Genomic DNA, 20,320 nt, shown 5'->3' with positions numbered 1-20,320 from the left:
GACCAGAAATGTACACTGCGGCGGGCTGGGCTGGCTGGGCTGGCTGGGCTGGCTGGGCTGGCTGGGGCTGGCTGGGGCTGGCTGGGGCTCGCTAGGCTGGCTGGGCTCGCTGGGGCTCACTGGGCTGGCTAGGCTGGGCTTGCTGGGCTCACTGGGCTTGCTGGGCTCGCTGGGGCTCACTGGGCTGGCTAGGCTGGGCTCGCTGGGGCTCACTGGGCTGGCTAGGCTGGGCTTGCTGGGCTCGCTGGGCTGGCTGGGGCTCGCTGGGCTGGCTGGGCTCGCTGGGGCGCCCCAGTCAGTCAGCCAAGTGCCTGGGCAGGCAGCACCCCTTCTTGTGTCCTGGAGTTGTCCAAGCTGCAAACATAGGCCAGGCCAGGAGCAGGCGGCCGGCAGGGCTGAGGGGTGCGCGTGGGCCTGGGCCCAGGACAGCACAGAGGTGAACTGCCTGTGTGTTGTCTTTCTGCAGTTTGACTTCACGTTCGTTGAAGTTTACCGGGTCAAGAGGTTCCAGTTCACCTCGAAGCATGCAAGCGAGGAGGAGGGCGGCCTCCAGGACAGGAGCCAGCAGCGGCTCGGGTCCCTGTGCAGTGAGAACCCCACGTGCTGCAGGGAGGTCTCCCGCAGCTCCTGGAACTGCGATGGGGAGGTCCTGCACAGCCCCGCCATCGAGGTCAGGTGAGCCGTGCGGGCGCAGGGCTCCCAGCCCGTGGGCCCAGTGTGAGGGTGGGCGTGTTCACCCTTCCTCTCCCTGGTCCACTGGACTCACCTCGAGGGGCCATGGTGAGCTGTCCCAGTGCTGGGGGAGGGAGATGTGGGCATCTGTGCCACACACTGCGGGAAGGGAGAGGGTTTGGGCCAGGGGGCTGGAAGAGGCACCTGGGGCTGGTGGGCAGAGGGGAAGGGCCACCCAAGGTGTGTGGTGGTCTGACTGCTGGGGCAAGGCTCCATTCCAGGCCAGAGTGGGTACTCAGGCAGGGCAGGGCATCAGGAGCCAGCTGGAGCTGCCCAAGGCTGCACCTGCTTGGTGTCCTGGCTGCAGAGGCTCCAAGCCTCCCCCCGCAGGCAGTCATACCAGCAGGGGCAAGGGCATTCCCCATGCCCATGCATAGGGCACACCGGATTTGGGCTTGGAAATCTGCAGGTGAGTTGAGGGGGGAGTCTTAAGCAGAAAGCATCTTCTCTTCTGGGCAGGCACAGGACAAGGTGGTTTTCCAGAAAGGGCTGGGGTGGGAGTGTACAAGAATGGGGGAGCGGGCCAGGACCGGGGCGATTTCGGGGCCTTCCTGACAGCGGAGTGTGGGTCCCAGGGGAGTGACTGGGAGGCCAGTGTGAAGGTGTCCCACCAGCCAGCGTCCTGGGACGGGCCGGCCCAGGTGCCTGCTCCTCCCTTGCTTGCCCCGTGGCCTCAAGGATGAGCTCCTCAGAAGGGCCCTGTGGATGTCACACAGCCAGCAAATGGAGTGGCTGCTGCTGACTCACCTTACAAGCCTGGGGAACGTGGGATTCACTTGGGTAGTTGTTGAAGTAGAATATTCTGCCAATAAGGAGGGGACCCTTGTGGCACAGCCCATCTGGGTGAGCAGCAGCGTGCCCACCATGCAACCTGGTGAGGGGGCTGGCTGACCCGGGAGACCCCAGCTGATCATCCCTGGAACAGGAGCCCCATGAGCTCGGTGTCCAGGAGGTGGGGCAAGCCAGGATTCGCCACTGGCATGCTGGGGTTGGCATCAAATCAGCTGACCCCGGCAGTACTCTGGGGTCAGTAGTCCCTCAGGCTGCACAGCCGACCATGACGCCCGCCTGTGCCTGGGCCACCTGCTGCCAGCCCCGCCCAAGACACTATGGGGAGGGACCCCATGGGCGAAACCACCACCCTGTGTCTCCGCAGGGTCCACTGCCAGCTAGTCCGGCTGTTTGCACGCGGCATTGAGGAGCGCCCCCAGCGGGCAGCGCGCAGCTGAGAAGGTGCCACTGCCTGCACGTGGAGGGACGAGGTCAGCACAGGGCTGCAGGCCGATGACGGGACAGATATACTTCAAGTAGAGATTTATTTTTGATAGATTAATCTCGATTTTAGGAAACTCCCTTTTGTGAGCCGTCCACCACCCACCTCTGGCATCCCGGGGCCCCTGAGGCTGCCCCACCTGCTCCTTAGCCCGACGTGGCCGTCCGTGCGGCTTTCGGCAGCTCCCTTCCTGGCAATAGTCGTAGGGACATGACGTGAGCTCTCCTGGAATCCGCGCATGCCTCCTGGCCACGAGTGACAGACGACCTGGGTACTGGGACCACCCGCGGGACTCCGAATGGCCTGTGGCGTCTGTCCTCATCCTGCCCTCACGCCCACGGCCGATCAGGGTGGCCCTTTCTGCGTGAGCAGGCAGCGTCTGCACCATGACAGCCCAGCCGGGGCAGGAGCCTTGCCCGATTCCGTAGACATGGGTGGGGTGCTGTAGACGTCTGGGGACGCCGCACTGCACCTGCTCTGCGGCCTTCGCGCCCGCCTGCTGAGCCCCCACCCGCAGCCAGCTCTGCCAGCACACGGGCCCACGCTGCTCTGTCCTTGTCCTGCCACGGTCTGTGTGGTCAGATGTCTTGGTCTTTTGGGGCATGTCATGTGAGTTGGTCTCTGAACCAAGAGGCTGCCAGTGCCCCGGAAGTGCCTGGCCACAGCAGCGAGAGGGTGTGGGTCCCCGGGGAGCTGTGGGTGGTCGCACTGCCGGGGTGACCTGTTCCAGGCAGATGAAATCACTGAGACCCCTGTGGAAGTCTTGTCTCAAACAGGCGTGGGTGGCGGGGCCTCCGCCTGGCAGAGCAAGGAGCACCTGGCCGCGAGCCCAGCTTGGTGCACGGTTCCTCCTTCTGTGGCACTGGATGGCCTGCATGTGTCCAGCATGCCCCTGCCACAGCTTGAGTTACACACACCACTTCCCGTTTTCTGTCAGTGCCACCCAGGCCAGAGGGCAGCCCTGGCAATGGCTTTATTCAGACCATGTCTTCACAGGCAATGGCACAAGTCCTGTGGTTGGACCCCAGTAGCTGGATGACAAGTGGTTGTAGGGAGGGGCAGAGCTGTGCCCATGGGGAGGGGCAGAGCCGTGGTCGCAGGGAGGAGCAGAGCTGTGCCTGTGGGGAGGGGCAGACCTGTGCCCGTGAGGAGGGACAGACCTGTGCCCGCGGGGAGGGGCAGACCTGTGCCCGTGGGGAGGGGCAGAGCTGTGCCCGCGGGGAGGGGCAGACCTGTGCCCGTGGGGAGGGACAGACCTGTGCCCGCGGGGAGGGGCAGACCTGTGCCCGTGGGGAGGGGCAGAGCTGTGCCCGTGGGGAGGGGCAGAGCCGTGGCCACAGGGAGGGGCAGAGTCGTGGCCACGGGTGGGGGGGCGGTAGATCTGTGGCCCTGGGAAGGGGCAGAGCCCTGGCTGTGTGCACTCAGCTTTGACAGCTCTGAGGGACAGCACAGCCACTGTAGCCTGGGGTTCCTCTGGCTTTCCTGTGGGGTGCTGACAGGTGGGAGGGTCCCCAGGAGACTGCGAGCAGCCAGCACTCGCCCATGTGGTCCTGACGAAGGTGTCCACACTCTGGTCCATCTGAGAACCTGCAGCTGATCTTAGGGGAAGTGGTTCACGCGGAGGCTTTGACCACCACACTCGGCACAGGAGGGGACCTGCGGACACGCCCCGCACAGCCTCCTGGATGCAGAGCTTGGGGTGTGGGGCACACAGGTGGCAGTGCTGGCAGCAGGCGTGGGCAGCCTGCCCTCCGCTCCCTTGGCAGCTCCTGGCACAGCTGACAGCAGCTCGCCCACGTGGGCTCTTGGTAGAGGTGTCCCCGGGCAGTGTGGCCGGCGCTCTGGGCACTGTCCCCCACAGCAGTGATGGAGAGGCTGGCTTGGTTTTCTCTAATCTTGCTGGCTTCAAGATTAGAAGATGGCATATTTGATCTCTTCAAAAAGACAAAAATAAAGTTACTTTGGGCAGAGCTTGGCGTTGTCTCCTTTCTTTGACAAATCCCTGTCAGAGCAGGATGCCTTCATGAAGACATGCGACTTAGAGCGGGAGCCGTGAGCACCTCACGGCTGCCGCACGGGGCCTGACCGGTGGGCAGGGGCAGAAGGGACAGGCAGCACAGGAAGTCTGCAGGGTGCCTCTGCGCCCACCACGCCCACCCTGAGAGGGACACAGGGCTCCACCTTCCCTATCCCCCGAGGCGACCTCCCCTGTCCAGAGAGGAGGCCCAGAGCCAAGCGTCAGGTGCACAGGGCTGCAGGGGGGACAGAAGGCCACCAGGGGGCACCTCAAAGCTGCTTGCTAAGTGGAACCTGCATCAAGGCCAGGTTGAAGGGCAGGGGTCTCCAAATGGTTCCATGGAGGCCCAAGAACCCCTCTTCCTCCCCCATGCCCAGGTCCCCTGGCACCTGCCATAGACACACCGAGGGGACAGGGAGTTGGGGGGTGACAGCACCTCCGTGCCCTCAGCATCACGTCCCAGCACTGCCTGCGCAGCCCGCAGGTGGACATGGCGTGGACAACTAACCTGGTACGGCCAGGCTCCCTGAGGCTCCCAGCTGGCCCCTGGACAGGCCCAGTTTTCCTGGGGGTTCCACTGGGCTGCAGCATAGCAGCATAGGGCCACACCTTGTCCGTGCACCCGGCACAGGTGTGCACTCGATCCCGGTGGGCTCCTGGGCCCCTTGTCCAGGGCTGACGTCTGCACCGGCCGAGCCATGAGCATCACTGGGAATCCCTCCTCCCAGGGCGAGCACTCAGGACCTGGGCGCAACCCCAAGGCGCTGTGCAGCCGCCAGACAGCACCCACCTGGGCTCTGCTTCCGGGCCCCACAGCCGCCTGCCCGGGTACCCAGCCCTCAGCTGCCCCGCAGACCCCAGTGGGCGGCCTGTACCAGCGCTGCCCACATACTGGACGGTCCTGAGCTGTAGCACAAAGCATTTTAGGTTTATTTAAATAAAAATTATAATTTATACAAGACTTTTTCTTTAAACAAACAAGGTCTTCTTAAAAAAACTTCAGGACGTTACGAGGGCTTGTTTCCTGTTGCTGCTTCATACAGTACGATCCTTTTGCAGAACAAGTCACGCCAGGAACGACTTACGTACACGCCGCCAGAGGCGCGCCGCACACGACAACACGGCCGTGCACAAGTGGAGCATCTGCCTGCACTGACGTGGCTCAACGCGGCCACGCACGCCCACCGCGGGGAGCCCACAGCCTGCGCCAGGCGGCGCATCACCCCGGAATCCAGAGCCAGCTGCTGTCGGCCGTCTCAGCACGTGGTGTGTCTTCACCTCCCTTCCTCCATAAAGGGACTCCAACACACCACTGCCCCTCGCCCCCAGGGGCCCCTGCCAGGGACCCTCCCTGCTGTGCCTGGGGACAGTGTTAGCGCCTTCAAAGACGCGCCCTGGGCCCTGAAGTCTGGCCGTGACCTGGGGACAGGTCGCCCGGCCTGGCCTCAGGCGCCGGGCCTTTTTCATGGGCTGTGTTCCCTTGCCAGGTGCCCCAAGAGCTTGGATTCACCGCTCCTATCTCCGTCCACAAGGCGCGGGCAGAATCTTCTGGAAGACTGACATTGTGTGGCCAGGACTGCGTGCGCGCCCCTTCCAGCAAGGGGGTGTGCGTGCGCCCGCCCCTGGCCCCGGCCCCTGGGAAAGGCTGACCTGAGCCCACGCCACGGGTCCCCCCCTGCCCTGGATGAGGACTGGAGCAAAGGTACAAATCACATCTGAAAAATGATACAAAAATAAGAAAAAACAGCTTGCTCTCTGTAAAAAATAGAATCTGTGTCTTCAAAAAACAACAATGTAGAGACCCCCATGGGACTCGGCACTCGCGAGGGCTTCACCATGGCCACGGCAGGCTGGGACAGGGTGTGCAGCCCTGCCGGCCTCCCTCCAGGCCAGCTGCCCTCCCACTACAGACAAGGGCAGACGTCCCAGGACGACCACGGCCTCGGCCACAGCACTGCCCTCACTCTCTGTGCTCCCCGTCTCTGCGCATGGCTCCTCCCCAAAGCTGCTCACGGGAGGACGCTCTGGCCCCCACCCCAGCCCCCCGGCATCACCTGAGTGACCCACGCTCTGAGCACCCACAATGCCTCCTGGCCTGCGAGCACAGGGCAACGGGGCAGTGCCATACCGCAGGCCTCGGGGCAGCAGGGGGAGGCCCGTCCCCGCCCCTGTGCTCTGAGGATAGCAGCAGGGTCCCGCTGATGGCCAGCCAGCGGCTTCTGTGGCACTTTTTCCCACCTCCAGTGCCATAGCAGGGGCCTGCCATGTGCCCAGTCGTGCCCAGACTGGAGTGGGCAGCACGGATGTGTGCCTGACAGGCCTGCAGCCTCCAGCCCCTCACCCACCGGTGTGTGCCCGAGTCCCTCGGGGGCCCGGGCAGCATGTCATGAGCTCGCCCCTTCCTGCCAGGCCGTGCAATGCAGGGATCCACGCAACTGATCCACGGGGCTCGGGGGTATCAGCAGGTCACCAAGCTCTCCGAGCGTCCACCTGCCCGGGCCACGTCCCCGGGAAGGTCAGTCCTAGCTGTCGCTGCCTCCGGCTGCGGCCATGATCTTCATGTACTGGCTGAAGATGGTTTCGAACGCCTCGTCTCTGTGCACCATGGCGCCGAACACGAGTGGCTGGCGGGGGGCAGAGCCCTCAGTCACCCACGGCGGCGGGCAAGAGGCCACTGCCCTGGCTCCACCCCACCTGCCACCGGCCTCGGGCCCCCGGGCACAGGCTGCACCCTGCCACGGCCAACGCTGGGCACCTACCTTCTGGGTCGATGGTGTCGACACGGCGATGCCCATGCCAGAGCCCGGGAGGACAGACAGGACCTTGTACTGGAAAACAGCAGCCCGGTGTCACACGGATCCCTCCGGAAGGACCCGGGGGCACGGTGGGAGGGGGGCCCCGCGAGCACCGCCCCACCCTGAGTGGCTAAGCGACCAGTCAGCCAGGGAGGGCTGCCCCCAAGAGGGCCACACGTGGGGAATGGGCCCCAAAGCTCACGCCATGGCCTGGCATCACCAGGGGCATCCCAGCTCTTACAGGGAGGCGAGGTGACCCACCACAGCCAAAGGTGGGGAGGGGCCCTGCTCAGCAGATGGGGCAGCCCACTGCTGGGCCTGACTGCCTGGCAGGGTGCTCACCGCCTGCTCCCGAGCTGAGAGCCCCCAGGGGACACTGCGGTGGGGGTGCAGCGGCTCCCAGGGGAAGCCGTGGATGGGGGCAGGCGCCCACCTTCTGGATGTCGGTGATGTCCACCAGCCTGATGACCTTGTTCCTCTTGGAGGACCCGGATTTGGAGCTTTCGAAGCACAGGTAACTGAGGGGGCGGAATGCAGGGCACAGTGCGGCAACCGAGGCAGCGCTTGGACCTCCAGGCTGCTGGCACAGGAGCCCTCCCCTCCACCCCAACCAGCAGCAAGGCTGGGGCCCAGTGGGAGACACTGGTCTCCAAGGGGAGGCCTGGCTGAGGGCTCCTGGGCAGACAGCAGGGCCTTCTGCAGAAGCCCACCTGGCTTCCCCGAGGAGCCCAGCCCTCCGGCAGACGGCGCAGCCTCCCCCGAGGAGCCCACCCGGCTTCCCCGAGGAGCCCACCCGGCTTCCCCCACAGGAGCCTTGGCAATGCTCACTTTTCCGTGACATATAGAACCCCGTTCCTGATGTAGTCGGTCGGCATCTTCCGGTCTCTGTTGATGAGGCAGCAGCGCCAGCCGCTCTCGCACACTGCCCAGGGGAGAGGAACCTCGTGTGTCCACGGCAGGCCGCCCACCCCTGCCGGGTCCCAAAGCCCAGCCGGACAGGCCTCCGGCTGCTCCCACTGGACAGCGTGCGACAGCACAGGGACCTAAGGGAGCCTGCTGAACAGGGCGTCCCCACACACAGCAAGGGACAGGGCTCATGACCTTGAAGGTGCTGACACCCTGACACTGCACTGCGGCTGCGGCCACCGCGGGCCGCACATCCCTGCAGCAGGCCGCGAGGACAGGGATGTGGGGGCTGGGCGTTGCTCAGAGGGCTCTTTCTGGAAGGCTAGCTGGGGGCCTGGGGCTTCATGGGGCACCTTTCAAGAGCCTTCCAGCATGTCAGCACCTGCCTAGGCCCGGGCAGCGGTGCCCAGAGCAGACATGGGGCTGACTGTCCTGCTCAGGGTGGGCCCTGAACACAGGCTCCCACCCGAGTCCATGCCCAGCCAGGTCCTGGTCTCCTGCACACGCACCAGCCAGCGGACGCTCATTCTCCGTCAAGTTAAAGATCTCATGGAAGTTGCCCTTCTTGGTGGTGTGGCAGCGGCTGGCCTCTTCATCTTTGCTCAGGCTGGCCGGTGCGCTGGACACGTAGCTTCGTGACGCAGCTGCCTGCAGCTACAAGGACATACAAACGAAGCCCCGTCCGGGCCCTGGCAGGCAGACAGGCCACGACCGCGGGAGGGGGCACGGCTCCACACGGCAGGACCGCGTCCTGCAGCAGGTCATGATGCAGCAGCCACAGGACAGGCCATGCAGGAGGCCTCGGCACACGAGGGCGCAGCCTCTGCTCACGGCAGGTGGCCAGCGGGCTGTGCAGGCACACTGCACCCCATCATGCCCTGATGCCGGCCACAGGAGGAACAGCAGGTGCATGTGTGACCAGGACAAGGCCCGGGGCAAGCTCTCACAATAGGGGGGTCATGGCGGGAGGGGCCCTGCAAGGCTGGGAGCTCAGCCATGCAGCTGGGGCCCACCCCCACCATCCCAGGACCAGGGTGGGTACTGACAGGAGCCCAGGAGCCTGCCCCTGCCCCATCCCTGCCCCGAGCGTCCCTCCTGCTGAGGGGCACGCATACGTCCTGAGAGGACACTCACACCCAGACTGCTGCAGGTCCACCTCCACCAGGAAGCCCGCCTGGACTTCCCCTAGCACCAGCATCTCCTCTGGCATTTGATCTATGTCCTGGCTCAGGGTCAGCACCCATGGGGTCCACTACCAGCTGGCAAGTTGCTTGGCCTTACGAGGGGCTGGACACCCCGTCTCTAAGCCCCACACCTGCCTGCGGGGGTGTGGCACTGGCAGGGGCCCAGAGGCAGCCATGAACCTTGGAGATAGTGGGGCGCTCTGAGCAGGCAGCCTCCAGGCCCCCGAGACATGGGAGCAGCCAGCTCCTGGGGGCGGGGTCCGGGGCTCACCCTGCGGGTCGCACTGTTGCCAGAGCGCTCCTTGAGCTGCGGGTCAGTGGGCAGGCTCTTCCAGATGATGTAGGGCGTGTCATACTTGGCACGCAGCCGGGGGCAGCGCTTGAAGACGAAGTCGATGAGGAAAAACTTGATGCCCGCGTAGAGGCCTGGAGGGGACGGCCAGACTGCTCAGGGGTGGCCCCTGAACGACGGGGCGCAGGGAGAGACCAGTCTCCCAGAGCTAGACCCAGGGAGGGGCGCAAGTTGGGTGAGGAGGGACTGGCACAGGGCAAAGACCTGGTGGCACATTTGTGTGCTTGTCAGCTGGGCTCCAAGGCTCAGAAAACCCTGGGGTGGAAGAGTATTCGGGGTCCTGCCCTGCCTGAGCCACAGGTCCCAAGGAGTCACAAGGGACCCTACAGTCCTATGGACATGCCTGGCTTTTGTCATCCTGTTCCCGTGCAGCTGCCAGCCCACTGGGCCCAGTGACACAGGCAGGAAGTTGCCGGGGAGGCCGGTCAGGACATGGGCGGGGACACGGTGCCGGCCTGAGACCCAGCGGGGCTAGAGTGGGCTCCAGGTTGGGACCCCAGGGATGCGAAGGAGCCCTGTGGCTCAGGGCATGCTCCTGGAGACACAGGCCACGTGACAGTCCAGACAGTGGGCAGCCTCAGGATGGTGACCGTCACATGGCTGTGTGTGTCTGCCCACAGCCTCCCAAGACTCAAGCTGCAGTTCCTCCCTTCTCCACCCTGCTGAGGGCACCCTGGGCTCTGGGGTCTCCAGCAGGTACACCCCAGCTCTACCCAGCCCCCACCAGCCCTGCTCAGTCCACTCAAGCCACGTTCCACGGGCCTCTGTGTGCACCCAGCACCCTCCACCCGCCCCGCCCCCTCCCTCACATGCCACCACCCAGGCTCCCTGTGGCTTCTCTCTGTGTCCATCTCCCACCTGCCCTGCACAGCCTCATGCCCCTCAGGGCGGGATGCTGTGTGCCACTGTCATCTGGGCTCCCGCACCTCAGGAAAGCCATCACCCGCCCCCCGAAGGACATCTCAGCCTTGCACTGAGCACCGCACAGCAACTCAGCATCCCCCAACCTTCTTCCCCACGCAGTCCGTCAGCCCCTGGCTCCGCCTCCCAAGCAGGTCCACGCCCAGCAGGTGCCCTCTGCTCAGGTCCACCCACACCCAAGGCCCCACCCCACCCACAGACCCCACCCACTCCATCAGGCCCCACCCACACCCACAGGCCCCACCCCACCACAGACCCCACCCATTCCCTCAGGCCCCACCCACACCCACAGGCCCCACCCCACCCACAGGCCCCACCCACTCCCTCAGGCCCCACCCACACCCACAGGCCCCACCCACCCCTCAGGCCCCACCCACACCCATAGGCCCCACCCCACCCACAGGCCCCACCCACTCCCTCAGGCCCCACCCACTCCCTCAGGCCCCACCCACACCCACAGGCCCCACCCACCCCTCAGGCCCCACCCACACTCACAGGTCCCACCCCACCCACAGGCCCCACCCACTCCCTCAGGCCCCACCCACACCCACAGGCCCCACCCCACCCAAGGCCCCACCCACTCCCTCAGGCCCCACCCACACCCACAGGCCCCACCCACACTCACAGGTCCCACCCCACCCACAGGCCCCACCCCACCCACAGGCCCCACCCACACCCACAGGCCCCACCCACTCCCTCAGGCCCCACCCCCTCAGGCTCCTCTTTGCTCCAGCAGGCTCTCTACCCACGCCCCAGCAGGTCACCCCTCCTGGGGACCCTGACCCACCCCCCCACCTGTGCCCACCTCTCCTTACCCACAGCCAGCCCCACCAGGCGGTAGGGGAAGAAGCAGGAGGCCAGGAAGGCGGCCCACAGCGCCACATACAACTTCTGTGTGATCTCAGGCTGGACCCACATGAACAGGCTGTGGGGAGACGGGAGGTCAGGCGGTCGGGCCCGGGCCAGGCGGCTGCCCAGGTCCCCGTGGGGGCAGCCGGGCCAGGCAGCCGTCCCAGTCCCCGTGGGGGCGGCCACTCACTTCCTGATCTTCTCCAGAATGTCGGCCATCTTGCCAAAGAGGTTCTGGGTGGAGAAGAAAGGGCAGGTGTGTGTCAGAAGCCCGGCCGGCCAGGGGTCAGCCCTGAGGCCCTGCCCAGGCCTGGATGGGTGTGGGGCGGGCTCTGGTCGGAAGCCGTGGCGGGGTTGCTGGCGATGCCCGTGCACAGGCCCAGGGCCCAGCGCCCAGGGGTGCTGCCCCGCACGGTACCTGGGCTTTCTGGGCGACGTCCAGCACCAGCTGGAACTTCTCAGACACCGTCAGGTCTTCCTTGGGAGGTTCCTGCAGCCGGAGGGAAAGAAGTTTCCACTGGCATCGAAGAGGTCCTGAGTTCCTGCCAATGCAGCAGGCACGCTCCCGTCTGGGCACCCGATGCCAGCTTGCTGTGCCCAGCGGCCTGAGGGACGGAGGCTGGGGCGGGGGACCCACAGCAGCCGAGCCCAGCTGTCTCACCCAGCCCCCGGTCCCCTGCCCTCACAGGGAGGGAGGCTCAGGCCTCGGCCTGCCTCCTCGGCCATGGCTTCCTACACGGGGGCTGTCCCCGAGGCCCGGCCTGCATCTGTCCCTTCAAGGATACTGCCCTCCCGACGTGTGGCTTTTTCAGGCAAATGACCAGTCACTGCCAACATGCGTGCCAACGTGCATGCCAACGCAGCCACAGGAGTGGGTGCCAAGAAAACCCTCTTTCATATACCAGGCAGACTCAGTAACGATGTGGCACTGCCCACCCAGGGGCCTGTGGGAGCCACTCCAGCTGCCTCCGGTCGGCATGGGGCAAGTACACGCGTGGCTCCCCTAGAGGCAGGCTGGAGGTCTCCCTGCCCTGACCTCTGCTCTCTCCATCTGTGCCAGGCCGTGTGGCCTGACCTGCAGACACACAGGGGAACCCCCAGCCCCTGGACTTACCACGGCCTCAGAAACTTCTGGCACGATGCTCCACTGGATCCGCCAGCCCCTGCCAGTGGAAGGGACCATGCCTTAGCAACTGTGCCGGGCCCCTGGGAGAGGGTGCTGCTGGAAGCCCCCGGCCCCAGCTCCTGGGTGCAGGATCCAGTGTCCCTTCCCTGGAGTCCACCCCTGGGAGGGCATGCGTTTGGAAGCAGTGAGAAGTGCACGGGGCATCAACTGAGGCCTGTGTGGGCCCAGGGCAGCTCTGGGGCTGCAACCCCGTCCAGGGTAATAAAAACCTCCTTCTATCAGATGCCCCTCAGGAGCAGGGCAGGGAGCAAGCCGGGGATGAGGGGTGGGAGGGTGAGGGGCAGGGCGGGTGAGGGCAGGCCAGGGGCATGCGGCAGGCTGGGGGTGAGGGGTGGGGGGGCGAGGGGCAGGGCGGGTGAGGGCAGGCCAGGGGCATGCGGCAGGCTGGGGGTGAGGGACAGGTGGGGGGGCGAGGGGCAGGGTGGTGAGGGCAGGCCAGGGGCATGCGGCAGGCTGGGGGTGAGGGACAGGTGGAGACGTGGGGTAGCCCGGGGTCACCAGAACAGTGCCAGCTCCCTAACCAGCACCACCACAGAAGCCCCGAGGCAGCTGTGGGCCTTGGACACCCAGGGGTGCACCCCAGGGAGCTGGCTCCCTTCAAGCCACCTGTATGAAAAAGGTGCTGGGAAGAGGATGCGGAGGGGTATGCCGCCATGTACACGGGCCAGCGCCGCCCCAGCGCCTCCTGCCACACTGGCCTCCCGACCATGGGGAGCTACCATCAGGCCCCCCAGCCAACAGAGGCAGAGATGGTCGTGTTGCCTAGGGGTCTCCGGGCCCATCAGAGTCGCCGTGGATGGCTGAAGTGTAGACGGAACACCAGTTGTACAAGGCAGCTGGCACCCCTGCTCACCTACCTGGCTATGAGGTAATTGAGGGACAGCCTCAGAATCGCCAGGAATAGGAACATAGGGATGGCCCAGCCGTGCCACACGGCATTCATGTACACCTGTGGGTGGCAGGCAGGCGGGCAGGTGAGGGGCATGCCTACGCGGCTGGACCCTTGGTTCAGGGCAAGCCACTGCCTCCTCCATTAAGAGACAAAGCCACAGGGGACCGCGTTCAGGCGTGGAGCACAGAGTGCTGGCATCCCATCTGGCTGCCAGTTTGTGTTCCAGTGGCTCCACTTCCAATTCAGCTCCCTGCTCCTGGGAGAGCAGCAGACGACGGGCCAAGCACTTGACCTCTGCACCCATGTGGGCCCCGCTCCTGGGAGAGCAGACGGGCCAAGCGTTCGACCTCTGCACCCATGTGGGCCCCGCCCCCTGGAGAGCAGACGGGTTCGACCTCTGCACCCATGTGGGAGACTCAGTTCCAGTCACTATGGCTACCAGCGCATACAAGTTCTCTTTTGCTCCCATTCTTGGTAACTCTGATGTCCAAATAAATAAATAAATCTTTTTTAAAACAGAGGCAACCCACATGGGAAGGCGGCAGGCCTCACGTGGGCAGGAGGCTGCGCTGCCTGGAAGCAGCTGGGACCAGTAGATGGACGAGAACCCCTGCTGGGCATCCCGCTCTGGCTCCCCCCACCCTGGGGCTCAGCAGCTCTGAATGTGCAGGTGAAGGGCCAAAGGGCCGCTTTCACTCCCACCCTCGGGTGCTGAGGACAGAGCCGATGCCTGCAGGGGACAGGGATGGCCCCACGAGCCCAGGAGGAAGCAGAGAGCGGGGTGGGAACTACGCACGGCTGGCTCCCAGGCAGCAGGGCCTGTGAGGTACCCATGTAAAGCTGGCATCTACCACCATACCCTTAACCAATGAGTGTGCAAGGACCCCACCTCCTTAAGCCGCATGGGGCTTCTGGAAACTGCCTAGAGCCGGGGTCCCCTCAACAGGGGGGCTATCTTCTGGGCCGTAGGAAGGTGGGAGGACGGCCTTGCAGCCTCAGGTCCTGGGCCTGCGCAGCACCAGATGCAGGTGGGAGCAGCTGGGGCAGTGGCGGCATCATTGTGCCTGTGTAGGAGCACTCTGCCACCCTGAGCCCAACAGGCGAGCCAGATGCTGAGCAGGACCCAAAGGTCCCTCCCCAGGGCTCTGTAGGTGGGGGCTGCCTCTACAGAGAGTGGCTGCCCAGGGCCCCAGGGGCCAGGGCCACACCCCATCCAGGGCCCCAGGGTCCAGGGCCACACCCCATCCAGGGCCCCAGGGTCCAGGGCCACACCCCATCCAGGGCCCCAGAGGTCAGGGCCACAGCCCATCCAGGGCCCCAGGGGCCAGGGCCTTACTCCATCTAGGGCCCCAGGCTACTCGCTGTCCTTGGCTGCAGGCTACATCTGTCCAAGGTCCCAGGGTCCATGCCAAGCCAATCAGGTGAGATACTCCCAGCACCCACAGCGCTGCTGTGCCCACTTTACAGGCACCTGTCCCTGGCACTGAAGCCACACGGCCTAGGGGTAGGGCGCTAAGCTGCAGGGCCCACCGCGGTCAGCACTCACCGTGAAGGCTATGGCGGAGGTGTAGACGGAGTACCAGTCCGACAAGGCAGACAGGTTCTTCACGAAGCTCGTGACGGGCTTGGCCCCACGCTCTGCAAGAGGCCACAGCGGTCAGCGGGTGGGCGGCCCCCGACCCACGCCCCCCACAGGAAGTGCACGTCCACTCCCAGGGCCTGGGGGTGCAGGACAAGAGAGCTGCTATCCAACTGCAAGACACACTGAGCAGCCCGCAGCAGAGGCAGCAGAGGGCAGCGGTGGCCGGCCTAGGCACCGCCCTTCTGGGGGGAGCGGGGGGGACGTCCCCTCATAAATGTGCCTCCGTGGGGCCCCCAGCAGCTCGTGCCCCCACCCCCGGTGGGCACCTCGGCCTCACTCACTCAGTCGTCTCATGTTTTCTGTTAACCTGCAAGAGTGGAGAAAGACAGGACCCGGTCAACGTGCTGGCCGGCTCTGTCCTGTCTGGCCAAGGGGGCGGTGTCTGACCTCCTGGAGCCCCAGGACCCTGCCCCTTAAGCCGTGGGAAAGCTCAGGGCAGGTGCAGGGCAGCCCCGGGCCAGGGGCCCTTCCTCCGTGTCCCCGGACACCTGCGAGCGCTCAGGGGTTCCTCTGTCTCCACGGTGCTCTCCTCTGGCTGGAAGCGGAAGTCCTCTACGTACTCCCCAAACTTCTCGTAGAACCACTTCTGCACGCGCGAGGACACGCCCTGGCCCCAGCGGTCTGCAGGAACAGGGTGGGGGCCCATCAGGAGCACAGCATCCAGGGGGAAGGAGCTGTGCCCGGAAGCAGAGCGGACCCGGCTCTCTGACACGGCCTGGGAACACTGTGCGTGGTGGTCGGCTGGGCTGGTCACTTCTCAGGCCCCTGGGCCCTATAGACACTCAGGAGGACCAGTGAGACGGAAGGGCGTGTGTGTGTGTGTGTGAGTGTGAACCTGTGCCAGTGTGAGTGCGTAAGGGTGTGTACACACAGGCACGTGTGTGGGACACATGGGCGTGTGTGCCGTGTGAGCATATGGGCCCCCTACCCAGAGGAGGTCAGGGGAACCCTGCCCCCACTTCCCGGACCTCGGCTGGCACAGAGCCTCGGGGTCTCCTGGTTGGGGACAGAGCCCTATCCCCCCTGGCTTCCCACTGCCCGCTCAGTCCCCTTGCTGGGTGTCCAAGGGCTGTCACTTGCTCTGAGGACTTGGCAGCCATGGACAGGCACTGGCACAGCTCTGAGCCTCTGGGGTGTGCACAGCATTCTGGGATCCGAACCGCCCGCTGCCCGCTCTCCTGCCCATGTGCCGGGCCTACCTGTGCCATTGCTGACAGGGGTCTGTCCTCTTGCTGCCAGCTGGGCCTGGGCCGCCTGCTCCTCGGTTCTTAGAGAACGGAAAGGGGAGAGGCTGTTAGTTCCAACGATGGCATGGGCCGAGCTAGGCAAGCAGTGACACCCGTGGGGGCTGCACCGTAAGGCTGCTGGTGCCTGCTGGTTCCCTGGGACCCCCACCACCTGTGTCCTTACTGGCAGGGGTAGGGCCAGCACAACCCTGTTGGCACATACTTTGTGTTTTAATAAATGAGTGCACACGTAGCCACAGGTGCCCGACTACATCCATCACCGTGACACACAGTGCGTGCCACACCAAGGCCCCAGGTTGGGTCCTGGTTCCCCGCCAGCTGCGCCTTCACTGTCGTGGGCACCAGGCCTCTCTGGCTGCATGCCCTGAGCGAGCTCTAGCCCGGCAGGTCCCTTGGGGGGGGTCCCTTGGGATGCACAGTCATCACCTCTCCACACTGGACAGATGAGACACGGCTGCTCCTTGCCCACAGGAGCCCTGGAGACTGGGGTGGAGCCAGAAGGGGCCCAGAGGGACCTGCAGTCTTCAGAAGGGGGAGGGGGAGGGGCAGGAAGTGTGGCTCCCATTATATTTGCATCCTGGGAGCTCACACCCACAGCCCCATGAGCCAGCTGGGCTCGCGCCTGCCACTGTCATCTGTCAGTGCCATGCTGTGTGGGGGCACAGAGCGTGGGGTGCAGAACTGGCACCTGGCCAGAGTGGCAGCCTCACTGACTGGCAGATGGGGGGACTCCTAGGAGGAGGTTCCCAGGAGTGGGGGACACATCATGGAGAAGGGGCTGGGCCTCCACACACCCACAGGAAGCTGCTCCTGTGACCATGAACACAGCCAGGGCATGCAGGAACCTCAGAGCAAAGAGGGGGCCTCCGTGGCAGGCAGAACAGGATGTCCCTGGACTGGCCAGCACTTCTGGGACAAGCACCTCAACCAGGAGGCCCTGGATGCCAGCTCCTGCCAACACCCGAGCCCAGGCATGCCTGGCGAGCGTGCACACATAACTTGTCATTTGGTCCCTGGCTCTGGGATTCGAACCTATCAGAAGCCTCCACTGGGCTGTGCAAGTGACCTCAGGGGAGGGGCCGCACGTGGGAGCAGGTGCTCCAGGTTGGGGTGAGCAACACGCTTCCTGAGTACTGATCAGGGACAGGGTGGTGGGCTCCAGCAGGGCAATGGGCTCCGGAGCAGGCTCCTGCAGGCCCCAGCAGGGCGGTGGGCTCCGGAGTAGGCTCCCACAGGCCCAGACACCCTTGGGGTCAGCTGTATACCATCTGCCCTCATCCAGGGAAGACCCTCAGGTTTTCTGAGTGGTTCAGATGACTGCTGATGCTCAATGATTAACCACACACACTCACTGGGTGAAGTGCCTGTGCCGCCTTAGGGTGTCTGATACCGCCTGCACAGGATGGACTGCAGCTGGCTCAGGCCTGGAGCACTGGAGCACCCAGCGCAGAGCTGGGGGGCAGACACCGACACCTGACAGGCTCCCCTGGCTCTCACCTAGGCACCAACGGCCAACAGGACCCTCGCTCCCATCTGGGCACCGATGCCAGACAAGCCCCCTGGCTTCTATCCTGGCACCAACAGCCAACAGGGCCCTGGCTCCCATCTGGGCACCAACGGCCAACAGGCCACCGTTGGTCCCCATTTACAGCCCCTCCTAGACCCTGCAGAGGCCCTAGCCCGGACACCTGACGCAGCACAGAGCTGGCTGGGTGCCCTGCACTCTCCTCCAATCTTCCTAACCCTGGGGCTGCCAGGAGCCAACGTTGGGGTGGGGTGCACCCCAGTGGGTGCAGCCAGCTCACAGACTTGTGGGAAACCCAGGCAGCTTTCATGCAGCTCCAGTCCTGCAAGTGGGGAGGGCGTGCACCCATGGACACAGCACGCTGACAACGGGGAGATGTTCCAGGCATTTTCTTAATTCAAAGTCCACTGTGTGTGCACGTATGTGCATGTGTGTGCACATGTGAGCACGGTGTCATGTCTGTGCCTGTTAGCCCTGGTGCGTGTGCGTGTCAATTCTGAAGTGTAATGTGGTACATGCCCATGTGCAAGGCTTCCAGAAGATTCCAAGGCCCTCCCCCCATGAAGCAGCCATCTGGCCCCGGGGCCACTTCTTCCTGGGCTGCAGCCTGAGCATTCTTTGCTGTCAGCCTGAGCCGGTCCCCAGGGAGAGCCCATGCAGGTGTCTCTGCATCCTCAAAACTGACCCGGGGTCAGGCACAGCACCCACTAAGGGGCACTGCGAAAGACGGCCACGCGGTAGGGCAGGGGGGCAGGATGCAGGGGCCAGGGGGCAGGCAGCTGTGGGCAATGCTGGTGACAAGGCTGGCCTCAGGCTGTGCACGCTGCCCAGTGTCGCCAGGGGGAGCTCTGCCCCAGGCAAAGCAGCTGCCCAGGCCTGGCTCCCAGGGAGGCTCGCAAAGGCCCACCCTGCGGTTCTGTGCCCCCAGGCTCAGGCATGCGCCCAGCCTCCAGCCAGCAGAGGGCAGCAGAGCGTGGCTACTGCCTCTCCAGATGGGTGGGGCCCAAACAGGGCAGTATGGCCAGGGACATGGGGGACACGGGGGACATGGAGATGACTTGGGGCCTTCCTCCCAAGGCACGGCCGCCACATGCCATGCAGAGGGACCAGGGCCCATGGAGGGGGTTCTGCAAGGGTGAGAGTGACCAAGCCGGCAGAGTGGACGAGGCAGGTGTGTGTGGGCGCTCAGGGCTGGGCCCAGGCAGGCCACAGGAGCCCGGGCAGGCGGCCACTCCCCCGCAGCAGGGCTCTCCTCGGGCCCCTCTGAGGCCAAGGTGAACGCTCCTGAGATGCAATGCGTGCAGCAGAAGCTGGGGCAGATCCGGGGCTCCCAGGCGCTCCCCCCAGCCCGTGGGTTCCCCTCACCTGGCCCGCAGCACCTCCTGCACCTTCTGCTCCAGCTCCACCCGCCGCTGTCGCTCCCGCTCCAGCTCCTGCCGCAGCGTCTCGGAGTTGGTCTCTTCTCGCAGTTTCCGGAGCTCCTCCTCTGTGGGGAGGGCAGAGTGGCCAGGTGACCCCTGTGCACACCCACTCTGCCCTCGCACCCCCGAACCACAGCAGAGAGCAAACAGGAGGACACAGGGTTCGGGGGCAGCAGAGGCCAGGGTAGCAGGTGGCATCCTTAGGGAAGGGGTGGGCAGAGGGTGGGCTGGGGCCGGCTGTCCGAGCCACCTGAGGGTCCAGGGCAGAGGGTGGCCGGGAGGACATAGTGGGGCCACAGCCCAGTGAGGCCCCAGGTGCCTTCCCAGCCCGTCCATGTGCTGGGTCACCAGCCCGCTGCCCTTCTGCCTTGAGTCTGGCTTTCTGCAAGGCCTGCGCAGTGGCCCCTGCCTCCCGACACGGCCTCCCAGCTGCTCCCACACATAGTAGCTGCTGGGTGGGCAGCTCAGGGCAGCCAGGGCAAGGCACCCACCAGAGCCAGCACACAGAGGGGTGGGTCAGGGGTCTCTCCACGCTGCAGCCCTCACAGGAGGCAGCCCAGGACAGACGCCAGGGAGGAGGGTCCAGGCCAGAGGGGTGCCCACAGTGACCCCGACATGGATGTGTCTTAGAAGTCACGAGGACACTGTGGGCGGGGCTCTGCACTCCAACGGGAGCCTGCTGACTGCCGCCCCCCCACTCGCAGCATCCCTCAGCTGCCCCAGGAAACACCAGGGGAGGAGGGAGGAGCAGCTGCCCCCTGCTCACCAAGGGGCACGGCCAGAGTGTTCCTGTGGCAGCCGCGTCCAGGCGGAACCGGGCTCCAAGGACCCTTCTCCAGCGACACTGGGGGCCACCCCCTGCTCCCCGCCACTGGGGCAGCTGAGCAAACACGGAGCACAGCCCAGGGATGAGGTCAGGAAAGTGCAGAGGGCAGCTCGCTGGCCAGCAGTGCCCGCCAGTGCCCGTGTAAGTCACCTGAGTCCTGCCTCCACGCAGAGGAGCCCTGGCTGGGATCCGAGCTGGCCCTGGTTCCACGTGACAGCTCAGCACCCGTCCCAGCTACGCAGGCCACCTGACCCATCATGGGGTGGACAGCCACGTCGTTACAAACCGGAACCCGGAAGCAACAGTCACACTTGCCAGGTCCTATCGGCCCACCTCCCTCTGTGGGAAGAGTCGGCCAGGTGAGACCCTCTTTAGCCGGGGCCAGAAGGGGGCATTCAGGGTGTCAGGAGCAGCTTCCCCTCCGGTCCTGGTCCCCCTCACCAGACCTGAGGATGTGACGCCGAGCTGGAGACCCTGAAGTGCAGGTCAAGGTCAGCACAATGACCCCAGGCCGGCAGACACCTAGGAGGATCTCCCACAAGACTCAGGGAC

The 20,320-nt window shown here is 65.2% G+C and overlaps 2 protein-coding genes across 4 annotated transcripts in view; one reads left to right on the top strand and one right to left on the bottom strand.

Annotated features, from left to right (window-relative positions):
• The window catches only part of CERK (ceramide kinase), a 29,183-nt gene extending 26,070 nt beyond the window's left edge, over positions 1-3,113 (top strand). For 2 of the 3 annotated variants that reach the window (XM_040987497.1, XM_040987512.1), the window contains exons 12-13: positions 467-675; positions 1,889-3,113. In XM_040987497.1, the coding sequence (XP_040843431.1) occupies positions 467-675; positions 1,889-1,961 (282 nt within the window). In that variant the 3' untranslated portion in view covers positions 1,962-3,113. The remainder of the gene's footprint in view (positions 1-466; positions 676-1,888) is intronic. The other variant, XM_040987506.1, reaches the window with a different exon arrangement.
• A 3,289-nt stretch (positions 3,114-6,402) lies between these two features.
• Positions 6,403-20,320, bottom strand: part of GRAMD4 (GRAM domain containing 4) — a 54,197-nt gene continuing 40,279 nt past the window's right edge. The window contains exons 4-19 of the mRNA XM_040987482.1: positions 18,887-19,007; positions 15,949-16,016; positions 15,238-15,370; positions 15,031-15,056; positions 14,654-14,745; positions 13,073-13,164; positions 12,144-12,192; positions 11,448-11,519; positions 11,220-11,263; positions 10,996-11,105; positions 9,179-9,333; positions 8,233-8,377; positions 7,646-7,739; positions 7,251-7,335; positions 6,782-6,850; positions 6,403-6,646 (exon numbers count right to left, since the gene is read on the bottom strand). Of these exons, the coding sequence (XP_040843416.1) occupies positions 6,545-6,646; positions 6,782-6,850; positions 7,251-7,335; positions 7,646-7,739; positions 8,233-8,377; positions 9,179-9,333; positions 10,996-11,105; positions 11,220-11,263; positions 11,448-11,519; positions 12,144-12,192; positions 13,073-13,164; positions 14,654-14,745; positions 15,031-15,056; positions 15,238-15,370; positions 15,949-16,016; positions 18,887-19,007 (1,457 nt within the window). The 3' untranslated portion in view covers positions 6,403-6,544. The remainder of the gene's footprint in view (positions 6,647-6,781; positions 6,851-7,250; positions 7,336-7,645; positions 7,740-8,232; positions 8,378-9,178; positions 9,334-10,995; positions 11,106-11,219; positions 11,264-11,447; positions 11,520-12,143; positions 12,193-13,072; positions 13,165-14,653; positions 14,746-15,030; positions 15,057-15,237; positions 15,371-15,948; positions 16,017-18,886; positions 19,008-20,320) is intronic.

Source organism: Ochotona curzoniae, unplaced genomic scaffold, assembly GCF_017591425.1.
Source record: "Ochotona curzoniae isolate NIBS_2020 unplaced genomic scaffold, NIBS_Ocur_1.0 contig_1014, whole genome shotgun sequence".
Taxonomy (NCBI): domain Eukaryota; kingdom Metazoa; phylum Chordata; class Mammalia; order Lagomorpha; family Ochotonidae; genus Ochotona; species Ochotona curzoniae.
The sequence above is the reverse complement of the archived record's forward strand: the minus strand, read 5'-3'. Positions and strand labels throughout refer to the sequence as shown.